Source organism: Sminthopsis crassicaudata, chromosome 1, assembly GCF_048593235.1.
Source record: "Sminthopsis crassicaudata isolate SCR6 chromosome 1, ASM4859323v1, whole genome shotgun sequence".
In the NCBI taxonomy this organism is placed as follows: Eukaryota; Metazoa; Chordata; class Mammalia; order Dasyuromorphia; family Dasyuridae; genus Sminthopsis; species Sminthopsis crassicaudata.
Genome location: NC_133617.1, coordinates 14099468 through 14120563, shown reverse-complemented (window position 1 = coordinate 14120563; position 21096 = coordinate 14099468). Strand labels below are relative to the sequence as shown.

The window sequence follows — 21096 nt, the reverse complement described above, 5'->3', positions numbered from 1 at the left end:
TCCAACCCCCCCCCCCCCCCCGACAGCCACCCTGTGGCAGATGGAAGCTGGGAAATTGGAGGTTTGGTTTGGGAGTTTATAGCCAAACTCTGCTAATTCCCTGAAAAATGAGTGATTCAGAAAACAAAAGAGGGCTCTGATTCAACCAAACCCATTTCCTTTATGCTTTGATTAAGAAGAACATTAATAATTGGAAAACCGTGTCCCTTCGATCATTGTGCTCCTGACAGTGCTGAAGCTGGTGCTGTCACTTTCATTAAATCCATACACAGCCTGCCTCTGACTCCAATTTCTTTCCAGCATGATTCTCTCTTCAGCTATAACTAGACTGAAGCCTTCAAGGAGACCTCTTCTGTTTGAAGGGCACCTGTCTAAAAAGCTGGATTTTCTTAGCATAGATTTTAGACAACAAATGATCAGAACCAGAAGCCACCTGTCCGGGGGGGGGGGGGGGGGGGAACTGCATTTCCCAGGGAACAGCAGGTGTCTCATTAAATAGATTTTACTGCAAGAAAATCCCATAAATTTGGACTCTAGTAATTAGGAATTTATACTAATTTAGAAGCAGTAGACATGATTCTTATTCAGGAAAAAGCTTTTTTGTGTCTTAGAAGTAAAGAGAACCTGGTTCAAAATGAGTAGTTTTCTCAAAGCTAGGGTTTAAGAACTTAAAGCTTTCCCTTATTAATTGTTTAGTTTGTAAGTATGGCAATTAATTCTGTGAAGGCCAGTTCCATGTATTGTAGACCTAAGGGAACTGTATTTTTTGTGCTGTAAAGAGGCCCATCTGATGGGAAGGAAAAGTACATTGCAGTTGGATTCAGAATCTGGCCTTCATCACTTTATCAGGGAGTTTTGGTCAGCGTGTAGAATGACCTCATTTTGGAGCCGAGGGTAATGATCTCTACCCTGACACGGCCCAGGATTGTCATGAGATCCGGTGCAAACAAGTGCCTTTTAAACCGTAAAATGCTCTATCGTTGTCATGTGCTGTCAGGTGCCGGGACTTCTCTGTACTCCTTAGGTGGCTTCTGACCTTGGCCTGAGTCTGAGAGGCCTTTTTCCCATTAGAGTGAATTAGTGGTGCTTTATTTCCTTGTGTGGCTTGTGGGCCTGCACGACTTAAGGATGGAAGGGAAAGTGAATCGGGCTCATTAACATATGGGATATAGTTGGGAACAAATGCACTCATTATAGTATGTCAGCTGCTTGAATGATATAGACTCAATTAATCCCAAGGCATAAAGAGACAATTAACCTCCAAGTATAAATACAAATATTAATCACATGGTTCAGTTAGCAAGAACCACATTTCTTGGATGGATTTGAGCTCAGCTTGAACCAGAAGGATGGGCTTTTGATGGTGGGGGAGGGGAGCCCATCGGCATGACAGCACATCACCTTGGAAGGTTTCGGCCATCGCTCGATTCTGTTTCGGAAACTTGTCGTTTGGAAGCTTGTACTGGTTAAAGCCTTGGTAAAAGTCAGCCACCGATGGTTGTCAGTGGTCTTGGGGTCCAGGCCCTCCTCTGACTGGCCCAGAAGTGCGGCGTTTGATAGATGAAGGAGCCGAGCTGGGACCGAGCGGACGCTGCGGTCTCATTAGCTGTCGGCAGCGTTGGCTCCCATGACAGCGGAGAAGGAGCTCTTGTACGTAATTGAAATTTTCCAGCTAACTAAAACTCTCACCCTTTGAATACCAACGCGGTTTTTAGTTTAAACATTTTTGATGAAATCCTTTCAAAAATGGATTATGAATCACTTCCTTGTCTTCCGAAACGGAGGAGGAAAGAGAGCACAATTAACCTTTTCTGGATGACAGAATCGTTATCATTACGAATACCGGGGATTGTGCTGGGCTCAATTGAATCATGTCCCTAGAGCTCCTGGAGGGGCAATGGCCTTGACAGTTATTAGGAGCCTGCAGGATGCACAGCATCCTCTAAGGGGCAAGGGGAGATCCTGCCTCCTTTCTTCTTGTCCTCTCTCCAGGCCCTTCCTCAGTGCTCCTGGAGGCCTTTCTGGAGCTGCCACGCCTGCTTCCTAGCCAGACTCCCCTGGCCGTACCTCTGCCTGCCCATGGGAGGGTTACTCTCCTCAACCTCTGACTCTCCTGATCCACTGTTTATTGACTGGCTGGCCGGCCCGATGCCTGGCCACCCACCAATTCTGCTCCTCCCCAAGTGCAGCTGAAGCCAGACGACCATGAAGAAGCGACTGCAGCCCAGGGAGTTCACTCTCACGGGGTCTTCCCAGTGCACCCCAAAGCACAGACTACTTCTGATCGACTCTCTTCTCTACTTTCAACATCTATTGAAGTTTTCTTTTCACTCCTCAAATCACCTACATGACCTCCTCCCTCTTATCATCAACAGACTTTTAGCTCAACCTCTGCTGGAAAAAAAAAAAAAAAAAAAGCCCTCTTTTATGAATTCCCTCTTCTTGTCTCATGTTCCACTATGAATTCTTCATGAATTCTCTCTTCCCCCCACCTCTATAATTCAATTTACTCTGACATCATGCCTTCCTCTCCTCCAGTTCTGATAAAGAGGGGGCTCTTCCTCTGACAAAGGCCATGTGCCCTGCTAGTGCCTTTGATGCCATCCCCCTCCCATCCTCTCTGATCTTCTCCATAAGCTTACCTCTTCAATTATTCCCACCTTCACCCCAATTTCCAATCCCTCCTTGTCCACTGACCCCTTTCCTGCAGCTTAAATGCCCAGATCTTCTCTATCTTTAAAGCTTAATTTGATACTCCCCCTCAAGCCGTCACCCTACAGCACTCTTCCCTTTCAAGCCAAACTGCTAGAAAAAATCTGGTCAATCTTCTTGCCTTCCCTTTCTCACCTCTAATGACTTCTCAACCCTTTGTGACCCGGCTTCAGATCATATTACTCAAAGAAACTGCTACATGAATGGCCAGGTGAACAAGCTGGTAAGATCTGCCCTTTAAAAACAAGGATTTCTCCATTCGTGTGGAGAATGGTCTGAAGAGGAGGAAACAAATTGGAAGCCACTGGAATAATCCAGATGGAGAAGAATGAGGGCCTGAATGAAGATAGTGACCGTGGGACTGGAAAGATGGAGAGAGAAACAGCAGAATTTGGCCATTGTGGAATGAAGGAGGTCAAAGAATGACGGATAATAGCAAAGTTGTGAACCTGGCACCTCTTACGAAACAGGTGAACCTGAAAGAAGAGAGAATCTGAGTAATGAGCTCTATTCAGCACTTGTTGATTGTGCAATGTCTCTGGGACATCCAGTCTGAAATGACAAACAGGCAGCTGAGAATGTAGGAGTGACCCTTGGGGACTGGGGCAGGAAACGTAGATCTGGAACTTACCTGTGTAGAGATGATCGCTGAACTCCGTGAAGTCGCTTTCTAAGCTCTCTTTGTGCATTCCACATTGAGCTCTTAACTCTGTTCTGCAGTCCCCGGAGCTGGGATGGACTTTCTCTTCGTGGCTTCTTGGGGGGCTTCTTGGCCTGATAGGCTTTCCCTTAGCTCTCCAGATAGAAGTTTCCTTCTTCAAATTTTGCTCTGTCCCTCTGCATCCCCCCCTTTGATCTCCCCCCAGCTTTCTTTGTGTTGTTATACTTCTCTTTATACTGGCCCTGTTTCCTAACGTATTCTTGTCCCCCTTCTCATAACCTCAGTTTCTTTTTTTTTATTTATAAATTTTTTTGACATTATCTATGCATGAGTAATTTTTTTTTATAACATTATCCCTTGTATTCATTTTTCCAAATTATCTCCCCCTCCCTCCACTCCCTCCCCCCGATGACAGGCAATCCCATACATTTTACATGTGTTACAATATAACCTAGATACATGTGTGTAAATCCCATTTTCTTGTTGCACATTAAGTATCAGATTCCGAAGATAACCTCAGTTTCTTTAGGTGAAGGCACATCATTGTTTGTCTTTGTCTTCCTTGTGTGCTTTGAGGATGGCGTTGTGTGTCCTCCTTTTCTGCAGCTAGAATTCTCATCTTGATCCTTGGATGTGAGATGTCTTGGCCAGGGTCACACAGCCATGATCTGCCCAAGGTGGGGCTTGAATCCAGTTTTTCCTCATTCTCCCAAACTGCCTCTTTTCCTGCCAGATCACGCTCCTCCCTCTTAGCTTGTACAGAGTAGATATGCATAAATATTTCTTGATTGAAGCTTCTCACCCGTTTGCTTTGTGAAGGGAATCACATCTGTGGTGTGTGGTGTCAGTTTGTAAAGGAAGGGAAGGCTACAGAGAATATCCCCCCTCCTCCCATGCTATGGTGTTGGAGTTCTGCTTCGCTTTTTACGGCTTTTCTGTCCTTTTCCTTGCTCTTAAGCTGTCACTTCCTTTCTCCTCTCTTCAGTATGTGTTGAGCTCACAAATCAGTCTGCTGAGCTTCTCAGAGCCGTACGAACGCAGGCGTGAGGGACCTGACTGGCAACAGAGTCCCTCCCCTCTCCTCACGGGGCCCTTGTGGTCACATTTGTACTTGTGAACCTTGGAGCTTTCGTGGCGGACTTGGTGACTTCTTCATGGGCTGCCCAAAGACCTTTTTGCCTCATCTCACTACTCAACATTGTTCCAGTTAATTGAGCAGCTTTCTGGATATATGACCTCCAGATCCAAGAGAGATTGCTATCTCAAAATAATCTACTGTTTAAAAAGCAGGGTGTCCAGTATTTGCAAACTCAGGAACAGAGAACCACCTGTTTGGCCAGGATTAGCAGGAAAACTGGAAAGCATTTGGCAGAAATTAAAGTTAGACCAGCAGCTTATACCATACACTTCCATAAACTCAAAATGTATGTAGGATCTGAACACTGAAGATCACATATGAGCACGCACAATTAGGAATCAGACCAGATATCCTGCAGCTAGCTAAATGAGGAGGCGAATTCTTGATCAAGTAAGATAAAAAGATAAGTTATTTAGATATATGTAAAACTGAAAATTGAAAAGCTTTTACATGAATAAAATCAACAAACTAACATCATAAAGTGTGATGTTCTGTTTCTCTAAAATGTAATCGTTTTCTTGGGGGCAGGTTTCTTGGGGAGCTTCTGGAGGCAGCCTTAGTTTCAGTTCAGTTCAATAATCCCAAATCCAGCCAGGAATTAAAGTCCCTTACTGTCTCTTTCCAAATCTTATCTCCTTCACTTAGGGCTTGGCTAGTATTCTGGAGGCCTTCCTCTCTCCTTGATTCCCCGAGAGCTCTTGTCCAAATCCAAAGGTTTGTCCTTCAGCCTCCAGCCTCTCGTCCTCCCAATGTCTCCAGCCAGCACAAACATCGAAGTAGGAATGAAATCTTGACTCCTCCTCCCAGAGAGTGGGCTTATGGGTACTCCCTGGGCTTGTGGGAGCTCCTTAAAAATATGATCTCTTAAAGGGATGAATCTCATGGAATTCTAGTAAATATATTACTGAACTAGAGAATTGTTAAGTACCATGCTAAATTAGATAATTATATCCATTCCAGTGACTTATCCCCTTGTAAGAATCCTAACAATAAAGGAAATAATCACTTGAGGGGGAAAAAAATCTTTACATCAAATATTTCTGATAAAAATCTGATATCCAGATTTTCCAATTGTTATTTGACCAAAAGGATTAGTGATCAAAGGATATGAACAAACACTTCTGAAAAAACAAATTTCAAACTATTAACAACCATAAGAAATGTATTTTAAATCAGTAATAAGAAATGCAAACCAAAGTTACCCTAAAGTTTGAGATTGCAAATTGACAAAGCTGACAGAGGTGGGAGAGGACTGACAGATTGGTTCAGCCAGTCTTGCAAGCAGTTTGAAATTAGGCTGAGAAGTAGTGGAATGCCCGTGTTTTGTGATGGAGGGGTGGGCAGGAAACAAGCATTTAATATGGTACCCACTATAGCTGAGGTGTGAGATAACCAGAGGTTAAATTACTTGACTGAGGTCATACAGCTAGAAGCATCTGAGACTGGATTTTAACAGTCTTCCTATCTCCAAGCCCAGCACTCTGCACCAGCTAGCTGCCTCTAGACATAAATCCCAGGAACTGGTGATTTAAAAAAGAAAAAAATAAAGCCCCTAAATATAATGTTTAGAGCAGTGCTGCCTTGTAGTAACAGAACTGGCGTCAGGGTAGATGATCATTTCCTGGGGAATGAGTACCTGGCACATGAATGGGATGGATTGTTATCATCCTGTAAGAAATTATGAGCACAGAGAAGCATGGGGAGACACTCACAGTGAAGGAAGCAGAATTGGTGGTGACTTAATTAATGGAAAGAATAAGAACACAGTTGGAATGGAAGGGGGGCAGTGATTGGTTATCTCTAATTTGTCCTGTAAATATTATGTGTATGGAACTGTTTGTTGTCTGGCTTTGGCCTTTCTTTATATCTGCAGTGCTTCCTTAGCACTGTGCCCAGCTTGTGGCAGGTTCTCCGGGAGATGTTTATTGAATGAATGAGTCTGTTTGTCTTCAAAGAAGAAAGATGAGAGTTTGCATTTTCATTTTCTGTTCGGAATTACTTTTTCTTTCCTCCTTTTGAGTTTTTTTTTTTATTTTGAAGGTTAGGATTTTTTTTTTTTTTTTAATAAGCAACTGATGTTAGGAAATGAATGTAATGTCAAAACCAAATGATCTCTTGGTCTGTTAAAAGAATTAAAAAGAAAAAGAATGGGTGATGCTAATGTTTTTTTCCACTCAAGTAGACTCTGAGATTTCATTTTTGGTATTTAGTCCTCTCTACGCTGATACTTACTTTTCCTGGACTTCATACTTTCTTCCTTCTGATGAATATTCCAGTCGTTCAACAAATTATTTTTTTTCTGACGCATATATCTACGGCTTGGATGATATCATTGCTTTGCAGATGAAAATTTTCTTAATAGTATAGATTTTATACAGAATTCAATAATTTTTAAATTAAAAAGTGAGAAGAAAAAGCAAACTTATTTGGTAGAAAAGAAAATACAGATATAACTCAAAAGAAGTAATTCTCAAGACACTACAGTTTGCCCTGTCTTGGTCTAGTAACACAGTTCCCAAGTGTTTATTACATTTCATGATCATAATCTTTTTGGTGAGATGTAGAAAGGATCTTAGCAGCCATCTGGACGCTTCATCTCAAGTGACAGGGACCCATCTCCTTAGGCAGAGCCGATCAGTTTTCCCTGATGCTGAACCTGTTTGATTCTATTGTTCCTGGTCCTGCCTCCACATGCCAGCCCCTGGTGTATTTGAAAGCATCTGATATGTCGCACATGTCAGGGCGAATATCCTCAGGTCCTTCATTTGATCCTCCTGTTTCACAGACTTAAGACCCTTGACCATCCCGGTTGCCCTCCTCGGGACATTTCCTTAAACTATGGCGCCCGGCCTTTTGTCTTTGTATCTCCAGGCCTGGCATAGTGCCTTGCACATAGAAGCTACTTAATGCACATTTGTTCAGTTGGGTTATAGCTGTTCTTGAAATCAGCATGGTGTAGTAGAAAGAGTACTCTCCTGGGAGCTGGGATACGTGCATTTAGTCCTTCTTCTGCCACTCATAGCTTGTCTGACCTTATACAAGACTGCCCTTTGGTAAATCAATGTCCTGGACAAAATGATTTCTCGGATGCTTCCAGCTAGAAAGCGAGAGCGACATTAAATGGTCGATTCTCTGTTGTACATTTAAGGAATACATCTATTGATTATGATGATGTTCACCGTGAAATTATGGCATCATGAAAATAACTTGTACAAATCTAAAATGCTACAGTTAGAAATATTTCTGAGACCTTTAAAAGTAGAAATAATCTAACCGTCCGTCGAGGTAGCTTTAATGTAAATAGAATACACTGAATGGAGAAGTCATTGTTATTTCAGAGCTGTTTTTAAGTCCCCAGGATTGCTCAGGTGTCATGAACTTGGTAAGTAAGTCCTTTGCCTGGCATGGAGAGAATCATGTGAGAGTTAGTCTCATGAGCTACTCGGACTTAGCATTTCCTAACTTTGACTTTGCACATGTGCTTCTGTCTTATGGCTGGCTTAGCCCTGACTTGCCCTTCATACTCCTGGGGAGGTCTGTGTTGGGAGTCCTCGGGGTGCCACCCTCTTCCTGATGGCTGCTGACTACTTGCTACGTCGTGCCGGAGACCGTGATGGGAACTAGCTTTTGTTGAACCTTAGATCTTGAAGAGATGTAGTTCCATCTTGTCCGCCCACCCACTTATACAGATAAGAAGCTAGGCCTGGGAGGGATCCAGTGCAAGTAGGAGGCAGGCTCATAAGGTCACGGCTTTCGAGCTGTGGAGCTCATGGAGCCAATCCTCTCATTTACAGGAGAGAAATTCTGGACTCAACATCACACAGTCAGTGGTAGAGCGTGGATCAGCACCCAGACAGTCAGTGGTGGAGCGTGGATTGGCACCCTGGCCCTCCACCTTCAGCTCCAGTATTCTTTCAGTCTTTACTCTGTGCTTGGTTTATTAATATAGCTGTCCCCCTTTTTTGATGGTGATTCTAATGTTTGTTCTCTCTTTACTTATTTTGCTTAGGGAGTATTATTTGCTAAAAGGATAAATATTCATACCGACTTCATGATGGAATACTTTGTTTTGCTGGTTCAGATGAGGTGGTAGGGGGACTTTAACCAACAACCACCCTTGTGAGTGGCAGTGATTTAAAGGCATGATTTGTTTTATATTCTCCTGCATGCCTCGTTTGTGAATAGTGTCAGTTCTGATTTGCTAACTGGTCAAACTTAAGTCTCCTAAGAGAAAGGGAGGATGGTTTTTATGATGAAGCAAATTTCTCAGTTGTTGTCATTGAATGAATGAATGCAGTAAAATGTCTAAGCCCCTTATTTCTGGCTTCTTTATTCATTTATTTGCTTGTAACCTTGAAAAAATCAGCTATCCCTTTCACTTGTTTCTTTTTCACTAAAATGGAAGTGACAATACTGACATTAGGTTCCTTCTTTCCTTCCCTCCCTCCCTCCCTTCCTTCCCTTTCCTTTCCAACCTCCTCTTCCTCCCTCCCTTCCTTCCTTTCTTTTGTTGTTTCTCTTTCTATTTGAAAGTATTTTTCAGGCCTCTGAGGGAAAGTTGTTTGAATATTACATGTATTATTTTTTGTGGTCTCATGGATAATCTTTATTCCAGTTATCAGCCATTTATCATTTTTGTGTTGTAAATAGATAATATTCTTATCTCACATTGTTTCCAACCATTTATACAACGCCTGCTCCCCGCCCCCGTTTTTTAAAAGGAAAAACTAATGTTTTAACAAAAACCTGTTTTCTTTGAAAATTAGAAAACAGGGTCACCATTTCTGTGCCATCATGCATTCCGATTAGCACCCTGCCCCTGTGGGATTTTGCAAATTATTCATAGAGAGGATCGGCTTTGAATTGTAAGTTTGGGATAACAAACTGGTAACATTTACATCTTAACTGTGATCAAAATAGAAATGCTTTGAGAATACAAAAAAGGGAAGAAATTTGTATGGAAATAAATGTTAGTCATATTGTCTCTCATTTGCATGCTTTCCTTTTCCTATAGTATGGTGACTATGACCCCTCTGTTCACAAGCGTGGGTTTTTGGCCCAGGAGGAGCTGCTTCCAAAAAGGGTAAGGAACAACACTGGGTTTGGATGGGCCCCTTTGGGGGCCATATTCTAAAGAAAGCAAGCCACAGAACTAGGAGGATCTTGGGAAGTGCATGATCAAAACCTTCTAAAGAGTTGTTAGGTATCCTTAATAAGCCTTGAGCCCAGAAGTTTGAGAATTGGGAAATTAAAGTTTGATGTCCACTGGGTAAATCAGTTGCTTCAAATAGGCTTTTCGTATTGGTTTGGAAACAAAAGGGGGTATCTTACTCAGTGAATATTGCTCCAAATAATGGTTGATTAAATCATGCATGACATTATCCTCAGGTCAAGGATGGGGCAATCTGAGTCAAGAGGATTCAGGATTAAGTTGTGAGAATTTTAGACAAGACAGTTGGGAGGGAGGGAAGAATGGGGTTTGAGAGTAAGTAATTTTATGTTGCTCCTTCAGTTCACTGACAACAGCATGGTCACTTTGCTGCATCATGTGAAATGCTGCTGCTCAGTCTGTATTGTTAACAGAGACCTAGATGTCATTTGGTGTGGCCTTCACCTGTGTTTTGGGTGGTTTCTACCAGTGTGGAACAACTTTCTTCTCCAACATTAGTTGATCTGTGATTTTATTCACTTGGAAGACTCATTTCATAAATGTAGACTGGGCTTCCTTCTTGCCTTAATAGACAATTGATAGTTGTGACCAAAAACACCCACGAAAACATCTTGTGACATCTGGGGATAACCTTTCTGAATTTAGCTTATTTCTGGAATGACAGATACAGAGTCAGTACTTCAAGCCTTCCCAGCTCGGTAGAACCTGCCAAAGCTTGCCCACCATGGATTGCCCTTGAGAATCTTAGCGCCCCTTCTAGGTTCCATGGAGGCATTGGAGCGGGCCTTTTGTAAGAGAACAGGCACTGAGGGTCTTTAAGGGATGAGCTACACTTTACTTGGGGCTTCTGGAGGGAAGAGATCCATTCTAAATGGATATTTCTGCTTTTAACAGTGTGGCCTGAAATGGGTGGCGTGCATATGTGTACACATTCTTATTTGCATTTTTCAGGTAATAAATCTGTATCAGATGACACAAGAGATGTGGGAAGAGAGAATTACCTCTTGGTATGCAGAGCATCGAGGCAGAGCAAGGTGAGCCCAAAGGAAAGGATGTGATGGATTTCCCCCCAGTCGTTTGGATGCGGCTAGTTCCCCTGGTCACTCAGTAAAGAGGTTCTGAGCCAGCCTTCCTGGGCTGTAAACCACTTTTCTTATAAAGGCCCTTCCATTGGACAGAAGTAGCACTGTGCACTGAGCCACATAGATAGAGCTCTGGATCTTTAGTTGTGAGGATTTGGGAGTGGAGCTATACACCTAACAGGACATAGCCCTAGTTGCCTTTCTCTTTGTAGTTCTTTTGTGTTTAATCTGGCTACTTGAAGGAAAGAAGCAGCCTTTGAAACATGAATTAGAGTCCCAGATAAGATTGTCTGGGACTTAAAGCAAATGATAATGTTTTCTTGTGGCTTGTTATAGTTAGGCAGGAGCTAGGGAGCCTGAATGATTTAAGACGGCATCATTTTTGACCCAAGTGTGAATTCTAAAATCCTGGCCTCCCGCCACTGGATTATAGATGGAAGGGAGGCTGCTTTCAACTCCCTATAACTTCATTTAAGAGTTTCCTACAGCTAATTCTGCCCTGAACCTTAGCAAAATGATGAGTTCCCTGTGATTTATTCTTTAGGGCACTCATATAGAAGATTTGTATTTTAGTAGATCATTAAATGAGATATTCTCTGAGGCTCCACTTGATTCTAAGAGAGTGTGACTGTATCACCTTTTTTTTTTTAATTAGATTTTTTTTTTTTTTTTAGTTTTTTATTTATTTATTTTTATTCATTTATTTATTTTTTGCTGAGGCAATTGGGGTTAATTGACTTGCCCAGGATCACTAATCCTGGATTTGAACTCGGCTCCTTCTGACTTCAGGGCAGTGCTCTGTCCACTGTGCCTTCTAGCTGCCCCTTATTTCCCTGTTTTTAATGGGGATATGAAGAATTTCTGCTTGCAGGCCAAAGTTTATCTGGGACCCTGCCTTTCTCAGTGACTGCTGGCAGAATCATCCTTTCCCCTTCTCACTTAACAGTTTTCATATCATTTTTCACTGTCCTCACAGAGATGAAGCTGAAATGGAATATTTGAAGATTGCCCAGGACTTGGAGATGTATGGTGTGAACTATTTTGCAATCCGGGTGAGTTAATGCTTTGTCCTTTTTTGTGCCCAATAATCTAATGCATTCAACATTTTTTTTTCCTTTGAGGCAATTGGGGTTAAGTGACTTGCCCAGGGTTACACAGCTAGGAAGTGTTAAGTGTCTAAGGTCAGATTTGAACTCTGGTCCTTCTGACTCCAGGGCTGGTGTTCTATCCACTGTGCCACCTAGCTGCCCCAACCATTCAACATTTATTGAATACTTATGACATGCCAGTAAATGTGTTAAGCACCAGGGAGATAATTACTGAAAAGAAAAACCAGTCCCTATCCTTAAGAAGCTCATAATCTAAAAAAGGAGACAGCAGAGGAACACCACAGGGTAGCCAGCCAGCACTGTCTTGTCCTGTGTAGTTGAAATCTGGCAGGGAAGCAGAAGCAGAATTGAGGAACTGGACCATAAAAGCTATTATGGTAGAAGGGTAGAAGACAACAATATCAAAACATTTACAATCAAAGTCTTTAAAAAAAAAAAAAAAAAGTTAATTGGACCCAACGAGAATTTCTGCAAGAGTTAAAGAAAATTAAGTGGTAGAGGAAAAATTGGGAAAAGAAATTAGAATAATGCAAGAAAATTATAAAAAGAGATTTGTGTTTTGATAAAAGAGGCACAAAAAAATACTGGAAAAAAAATAACACTTTAAAATAGTATTGGCCTAATAGTAAAAGAAGCACAGAAATTCACTGAAAAAAGCAATTCTTAAAAAGGAATACAAATGCAAATAAAGAGGTACAAAATCTCACTGAAGAAAAGACTTCTTTAAAAATTAGAAAAAGGAAGAGCTTTTATAGTGGAGGGGAAAATAAGGGGGTATCAGACAATGCTTAAACCTCAATCTCATTGAAATTGATTTAAGAAGGAAGAATACACACATACACACAGAGATCTGGAAATCTATCCCACCCAATAGAATAGGAAAGGAAAGAGATAAGAGATTATGGAGGCACGGATGACTAAGGGAAGGGTAGATAGATGATGGTCAGAAACAGAATAGACTTTTGAGGAAAACAGGATAAAAAGAAAAAAGGATAAACAGAAGAAAATAGACTGGAAGAAAATAGTAATTCTAACTGTGAATGGAATGAACTCACCCATAAAATGGAAGTAGATAGCAGAAGGTAATAGAAACCAGAATCCAACAATATGTTGTTTACAGGTGATTCATCTGAAACAGAAAGACACACACAGAGGTCAAATATAGGACTGGAGCAGAATCTATTATACTCCAGCTTAAGTAAAAAAAAAAAAAAAAAGACAAGGCTACTCGGATTGATACAGTGATCTAAGACAGTTCCAAAGGACTCATGATGAAATGATGCTGTCTATCTCTAGAAAAAGAACTGATGAACTCTGAATGCAAACTGAAGTATAATTTTTTCACTTTAAAAATTTTTTTTGCAATATGGCTAATATGGAAATATTGTTCTTCATAATTTCATGTGTATAATTGATGTCTTTTGATTATTTTCTCAGTGGATTAGGGAGAGGAGAGAATTTAGAACCCAAAATTAAAAAAGAAAAGAATGATCCAGATTAATAAATAATAGTTTTTTGCTTCTAATCATTACTTCCTTTACTCTGCCCTCTCTTTTATCACCACACCCCTTCCCCCAAATTCTCTTTCCCCTATTCCTTCCTACTTTCCTGTTGGGTTTCTGTATATAATTAAGTATATCTATAATCTTCTCTTTGAATCAGTTTCAATGAGTGAGGTTCAGGAATTGCTTGCTTACCACCCCCATCTTCTATCCCATTTTCCCTTCCAGGAAAAAAGCTCTTCTTAATTTTTTCTAATTACATATAAAAATGTTTTAACGTTTTTTAAAATTTGAATTCCAAATTCTTTCTCCTTTCTTTCTTCCATCATTGTGAAGTTAAACAATTGGCATAGGTCATACATGTAGTCATGCAAAACATATTTCCATATTAGTCGTATTGTGAAAGAAGCCTTCCCACCCCCCAAAAAAGGGAAATTTTTAAAAATCTACTTTGACGATAGTAATTGTAAAAAGAATTTTGAAGCAAATTTTTCTGATAAGGCCTCATTTCTCAAACATATAGGAAACTGAGTCAAATTTGTAAAAATTAAGAACTATGCCCAAAGAATGATAAAATCAAGTGCATCCTTTGATCTAACAATACCACTACCAGGTGTGACATATTTATATGCCATAATTTCTTCAATTATCCTACAATTGATGAGTACACTTTTAGCTTCTTTGCTGGTACACGAAGAGTTGTTATAAATATTTTTGTACATCTCGATCCTTTTTCTTTTATTGCCTTGGGTCATAGACTGAGTAGTGGTATCACTAGGTCAAGAGTATACACAGTTTAGTAACTTTTTGGTCTAATTAGTACAGAATAACTCCACCAATAATGCATTAATGTCTATGTTTTCCTATTTTCCACATTTGTCATTTTTATTTTTTTACCAACCAATCTGATAAATTTAAGACAAAAATTAAGAGTTTTAATTTTTTTTTAAATTTTTTTAGTGATTTGAAGCATTTTTCCATATGGCTTATAGAGAATTTGGATATCTTCCCTTCAGAAATGTCAATTTATATCCTTTGGCATTTATGTTGGGAAACAGTTCTTATTCCCCGAAGATTCAATCACTAAGACCCTGTATATATTCTGGAAGTGATGAAATCCTTAACAGGGAAACTTGCTGCAAAGATTTTTTTCTTTCCACCTTTCTAATTTTAGATGCTTTGGCCTTGTTCGTTCAAAAACTTTAAATTTTGTGTAATGAAGTGATGATTTTGTGATTTTAGGAGTCTCTCTATTGCTTGTTTGTCATGAACTCCTCCTCTATCATAGATCAGACAGCTAATTTTTCCCCTTTTTTCCTGATTTAGTTATGATATCCTTTATGTCTAAGGCACTATCCATTTGGTGCTTATCTTGGTATGTGGTGTGAGTCATTAGTCTTATATACTTAATTTCTGCCAGACTATTTTCCCTTTTTCCCAGAAGTTTGTGTCCTCTAGTGAGTGCTTAGCCTTGTAGCTTAGGTCTTGGGTTTATTTTAAGTTTTCTTTTGATGTGAATAAATTAGCTGTTCCTAAATGCTTCTCCATTTTTTAGCCTGGGAGTGTTCTTTGAGCTGGCATTAGGAATTACCTGTTAAGTCCCCTAGGGTACAAAGATGTCACCATAACAACACCGTTCACAGCGGTATTCTGAAGATAATACTAGCTTAATATTTCTATATTGCTTTGATGTTTGCAAAACATGTTACATTTGTTTTTTTGGTGTCTCATTGTGCCCTCCTCCAAGAAGTTAGAGCTCTTTCTGGGTTAAGCAGCTATTGCATCTTCAGTTGGAACCAGTTGAAATTTGCCAAATGTAACCGTTTGTTCAAATCTTTTAAAATCTGAATAAAGTCTTTTGGTTGAGATGAAACTGACAGTGGCTCTTCTTTATTTGATGTACAGAATAAAAAGGGCACAGAACTGCTGCTTGGTGTGGATGCTCTGGGCCTCCACATATACGACCCTGAAAACAGACTGACTCCCAAAATCTCCTTCCCTTGGAATGAAATCCGGAACATCTCCTACAGCGACAAAGAGGTAGGGCAATACACCCTCGGGTACCGGGAACCGTACAGAATGTTCTCATTTGTCTCGCTTGCTGGAAGCTTCCTCTGGATGCTGGATGCTTCCTCTCACCACTGGATTCCTCCATTCTGGAGCAGTGGCTTTTGGTTGTTAATTTTTACATCCTCAACAGAGTAGCTAGCCTCTGTCTTTTGAAAATCACCAAACTCCGTTGTTTAGGAGACAAGAGGCTTAATCTGGCAGGATTATTTATATCATTAAGTAGTATAAAAAATGAAAATTTCTAAGCCTGATTAGAAAATCTTTTGGGGGAGGGGCAGCTAGGTGGCGCAGTAGATAGAGCACCAGCCTTGAATTCAGGAGGACCCGAGTTCAAATCTGGTCTCAGACACTTAATACTTCCTAGCTGTGTGACCCTGGGCAAGTCACTTAACCCCAGCCTCAAAAAAAAAAAAAAAAGAAAGAAAAGAAAATCTTTTGGGGTTTCAAGGCTGGTTAGTCAGGATCGAACTAGAACTTACCGAGCACCTTTCCTGTGCCCAGTCTTTTGTTATGTCTAATATGACAATAGTAACTCATTGTGTGGAGTTTAGGGCATGTTCAGGGAAGACTGAAAGGGTTGCTGAACCCTTTTCAGGCTGCTTTCCTACCTTTGCGGTCCACCTGATCCGTCTAACTCTTAACCTGTGGCTCCAAGAAACTGTAGCATGCAGAGTGGCCATGCCCCAGTAAACCATTTCATCACTTGGGCTAAAGCAGGTTGAAGTTAACTAAGGGGTCTCAAATCCACCAGTGAGTAAGGAAGGGTATCTTCCTCAAGGATGTGGAAACTTCCACTGGTAGAATGGGCAGACAGGAACAGTTTGTTCCAGTGGCCACGAAGGCAGCTAAAGCAGTCTGCAGAGTGCTTCGAGCTTGGTTAGACGTTGAAGATACCGAGATCATCCACTGCATCCTGAGCCATCGCCAGTTATCCTGATTTGTTCTGCCAGTGGACTGTGAGACTGGAAGAGAACCAGAGCAATGACTTGGCAGGTCTGCCTCACTCAAATCCAGTTTATGCATGAACTCCAAGATATCATCCATCCTATTTTATCATTTCTACCCATAAAGTCCTGTGGCTGCAGGCAAGTGACAAAGCAGCAGTGACACTGGGCGCTGTAATCATAGTCCTGCACACAGGCAGCCCAGGCCAGGGCCATCTTCTCACTGGGGGCACCAGTGGGATTCGGCAGCCCTCGGGGCATCTGAGTAGCCTGTTACCAACCACAGTGCTCACCTCATGTTGTGCACGAGGGCCTGGAAAAGATGCCCTAAAAATTGTCTGCTTACCCAACCCCAGCCTGGTTACCTCAGCAGACAGGATTGTTGACAAAAAAATGTACAAAAACTTCTGCCAAGTTCAGGATCACTCCGGTACATGGAATGTGCACCCACTTACAGATGACACACACTCCAGGATATCTGGAAGCTCTTGTTACAAGAGAACCCCACAGATATCACATTCAGACAGCAGCCTTGAGTGAAACAAGGCTGGCAAAGGAGGGCTAGCTTACTGAAGCAGGAGCTGGATGCACGGTTTTCTGAGGGGCCACAGTGAAGGGGAAGCTGCATCAGAACTACTCCAGTCAGCAAGCTCATATGGCTACCGAAAGGAGCGAACGTAAGGCTCCTGATGGGGCGATGGCCTCGATCATCGATGCCTGTGCTCCCACCATGATGAGCCCTGATGAGGTCAAAGAAAAATTGTATGAAGACCTGGAGACCCTCCTCATCAGTGTGCCGAAAGAAGACAAGCTTACAGTTCTGAGCAACTTTAATGCATGAGTAGGCTCAACTACCAGACGAGGAAGGGAGTCCTTGGGAGGAATGGCGTTGGAAACAGCAACGCAGTGGTCATTCACTATTGAAGACTTGTGCATCTCGTGGCCTCATCACTAACACTGACTTCCATTTACATAAATGCAATACAACTTCATAGATGCACCTCACAGCCAACATGGGCATTTAATGGACTATGTAATGGTAAGGAAGAGAGACAGGCAGTCTGGGAGAGTGACCAAAGCAGTGTGTGATACAGAATGCTGGAATGATCATAGATTTAACCTCTCCAAGCCGAATATTTGCTTTTTTAAAAAGTGGCGACCCCAAGGCAAACAGACCATCAGAAGAATTAATGTCAACAGATTACAGTGTTTCTCTGAGAGGGAACAGTTTGTTGCAAACTTGGAGGGAAAATTGAGTCAACACAGTTGGCAACAGTGGAGCAGAAAAGTGGAGCTTTCAGAGATCTGGTGTCAGCACCACTTTGGCTTATCTGAGTCAGAATACTTGCAAACATCAAAATCAGCCTGACAAAAATGACGTGGAAATTGAGAAGCTGCTAAATGAAAAACAAGAACTCCACGGCGTGTACGAGCAGGCTAGTTCATTTATCTCTAAGAAGACAGTATTTAATTCCAGGTGAAGTACAGGTGAAGCTGAGAGAGAAACAGGCTTCTTGGCTCAGTAAGAAGACAGATGAAATTCGGTTTTATGCTGATAGTAACAATGCAAAGAGTTTTATGATGCCTGAGGATATTTATGAGCCAGAGACCCAGGCTGCATCTCAGCTATTCAGGGTTGTTAAGGCCACATTGATTAGTGATAATTAGTGACATGATCCTGGAGAGATGGACTGAACACTTCCACAGTGTTCTCAACAGACCGTCATAGCAGCGCTGAAGCCATTGACTGTTCGCCTCAAGTTGAAACCAACCGAAGAGGTTTTGAATGCCATTAGGCTCCTTCGTGCACCTGATGCTGATTCTTTCCAAATGAGATTTACAAGGCAGAGGGTCCACTGCTCATACAAAAGCTGACTGAAATCTTCCAGGCCATATGGCAAGAGGAGGTTATGCTCCAGGAGTTCCAGGATGCCTCCTTTGTCCATTGCTATAAAGGTAAAGGGAATCGATTGTTTTGTAACAATCGCAGGGGAAGAGGGGTGATCTCTCTTAGTTATTATTGGCAAGATTCTTGCTAGAGTCCTCCTTAATCGGCTGATCCTTCACCTAGATGATCATCTCCCCAAGAGCCAGCGTGGCTGAAGAAAAGGCCAAGAAATGGTTGAACCGTGTTTGCTGCCTGAGAGTTCCAGAAGAAATGCCAGGAGCAGAACAGAGCTCTGTACATAATGTTCATAGAGCTGACCAAGGCCCTGGATATGGTCAGTCGTGAGAGCTTATGGAAAACTTATCTTAAAACTGAGCTGCCCAGAAAAATTCTTCAGTATTATACATGTTTCGCGATGGTGCTTGCCTGGCTTCTGGGTAATTTTCCAGTCATCGGTGAAGTGAAACAAGGCTGCCTCAGTGCTATCAAAGGCCTTCTGGGGGATGAACGTGGCCTCAGAGTCAATGACCACTGAGTAATTCCTGAAAAGGCTGCAGCCAAGACTAAAGTGGAGGGAGTGTTGTGCCTGATGGCTTGTTGCAGATGATTGTGCACTCAGTGCAAGCTCTGAAGCTGAGAGGCAACAAAATGTGGTTGAGTCTCTGCTGCTCGGGCTCACTTTGGCCTAAAGTCAGGCAGTACTTAATATGTAGACCCACCAGTTACAGCAAGCGGAGAAGTTTTGAATGCTATGAATAGTTCTTAGCTTGCCAGTGTATTTTCCAGACCTGTCCATGTAATGAAGCTGACACATGCCCTGTCAGAGCTAGCTCAGAGTTTAGGAGGCTCCGAAGGAAAGTGTGGGAGAGGGGAGGTATTAGACTGACTGCCAAACTGAAGGTGGGGCGAGCCATTGTGCCGACCTCATGGCTGTGTGCCTGTGAAACCCGGACATTCTACCAGCGCCATGCCAGGAAACCGAATTGCCTCCATTTGAATTGTCTTAGGTAGATTCTGAAGGTCTCCCCACAGGAGAAGATTCCAGATACTGAGGTCATTTCTTGAGCTGAACTGCCAACCATTCAAACTCTACTGCAAAGAGTACAATCTGATGGACTGACCACCTTGTTTAAATGCCAAAAAAGATTATTTTATGGAGAGCTCACACATGGCAAGCACTCATAAGATGGTCAGAAAAAGTGATGCAAGGACACTCTCAAGGCCTCTCTTAAAAATTTTAGAATTGATCATATGACATGGGAAACACTGGTGCAGAAGGGCCCAGCATGGCGTGCCCTCCTCAGAGAAGGGGCTGTGCTCTGTGAGCAAAGCAGAATGGGATTAGCTCAGAAGAAATGCTAGATGCACAGTTAAAGGGTCCATCCCAGATGTTATAGGGACTCTGATCTGTGGCAGAGCATTCCGAGCTAGTACGGGTCTGATCAGCCACAGTTGGACACACTGTAATTTGACTCTAACATAGGGATGTCGTTCTGGTTCTCTTTGAGAACAAAGGACAACAGGCAACCAACCAATTCACTGCTTGCTGCCTGAAAAGAATGTCTGGCGTGGAGTCAGGAGTTTGCAGTGAGTGTAGACACTTCCTGGCTGTGTGACTCCAAGCAAGTAACTTACTCTTCCTGGGTCTCAGTTTGCTCGTTTATAAAATAAGGGATCAAAAATACTCAAAGCCCCGACTTTCCAGGATTGTTCTGAGGGAAGTGCCTTGTTAATGTTTTGCTGTAATAGCCCCATGAGGGGGGGGGGTCATACTGGTATTATTATTGTACTTTTTACAGATGAGAAAACAGAGGTACCGACATGTTAAGATTTGCATCCAGGGGCAGCTAGGTGGCGCAGTGGACAGAGCACCAGCCTTGAATTCAGGAGGACCCGAGTTCAAATCTGCCCTCAGACACTTAACACTTCCTAGCTGTGTGACCCTGGGCAAGTCACTTAACCCCAGCCTCAGGAAAAAAAAAAAAAAAAAGATTTGCATCCAAGATTTGTATCCAACATGTGGCCCACAGGCTGTGCTCTTGGATGTGGCCTGAACCATATTAAAATGTAACTGGGAAATGATTAACAAAATAAATAAAAATACAGCAAGGATCCTTAAGTCAGACTAAGTGGTCCCCATTTCTGTTTGGTGCCGGTGATGCTTATGAGAGTCCGAGGTGAGATTTACACCTGGCACTTGGAGCCAGAAGACGTGGCTGCCTCTGACACTTGTCCGTGGCCGTGGCCGAGTTTGGTAAGCTCATCTGCCAAATTGGGATGACGACAATGCTTGTGCTCTTGATCTCATGGGATTGTTGTTGAGTCAGACAATTGTGACTCTGTGGGCCAACGGCCTGTGAGATTTTCTAAGCAAAGACACTGGAAGAGCTTGCCATTTCCTTCTCACGTTTTATGCAGGCGGGAGATTAAGGGACTTGCCCAGATCATATAACTACTAAATGTCTGAGATCAAATTTGAACTCTGGTCTTTATGACTCCAGGCCTAGCGTTCAATTCGTCGAGCCATCTGGCCGGCCTTTTGTAGATATTAAAGCACCCTGTAAATGTGAGTTGTTATTGTAATCAGCAGGCTCTGTCCTCATGAAACCTTTAAACTAATAATAAAGAAAAAACTAGCACACCCTAAACAGTTAGCACATAATTACGGTTTAATACCAGAGAGGTATGGTCTCAGAATTTAAATCTCTTCCTGCAGGATGGTGACCCAGATTTCTCAACCGTTGTAATTCATTCAACAAATATTTATTAAAAATGTTCTCTGATAATAAAAGACAAAGCATCGCAGAGAGTCTTTGATTT

General features: G+C 42.0%; 1 protein-coding gene across 2 annotated transcripts in view; it reads left to right on the top strand.

The window, feature by feature from the left end:
- The window catches only part of NF2 (NF2, moesin-ezrin-radixin like (MERLIN) tumor suppressor), a 105437-nt gene that overhangs the window by 46661 nt on the left and 37680 nt on the right, over positions 1-21096 (top strand). For both annotated transcript variants that reach the window (XM_074294523.1, XM_074294531.1), the window contains exons 5-8: positions 9526-9594; positions 10633-10715; positions 11740-11815; positions 15280-15414. In XM_074294523.1, the coding sequence (XP_074150624.1) occupies positions 9526-9594; positions 10633-10715; positions 11740-11815; positions 15280-15414 (363 nt within the window). The remainder of the gene's footprint in view (positions 1-9525; positions 9595-10632; positions 10716-11739; positions 11816-15279; positions 15415-21096) is intronic.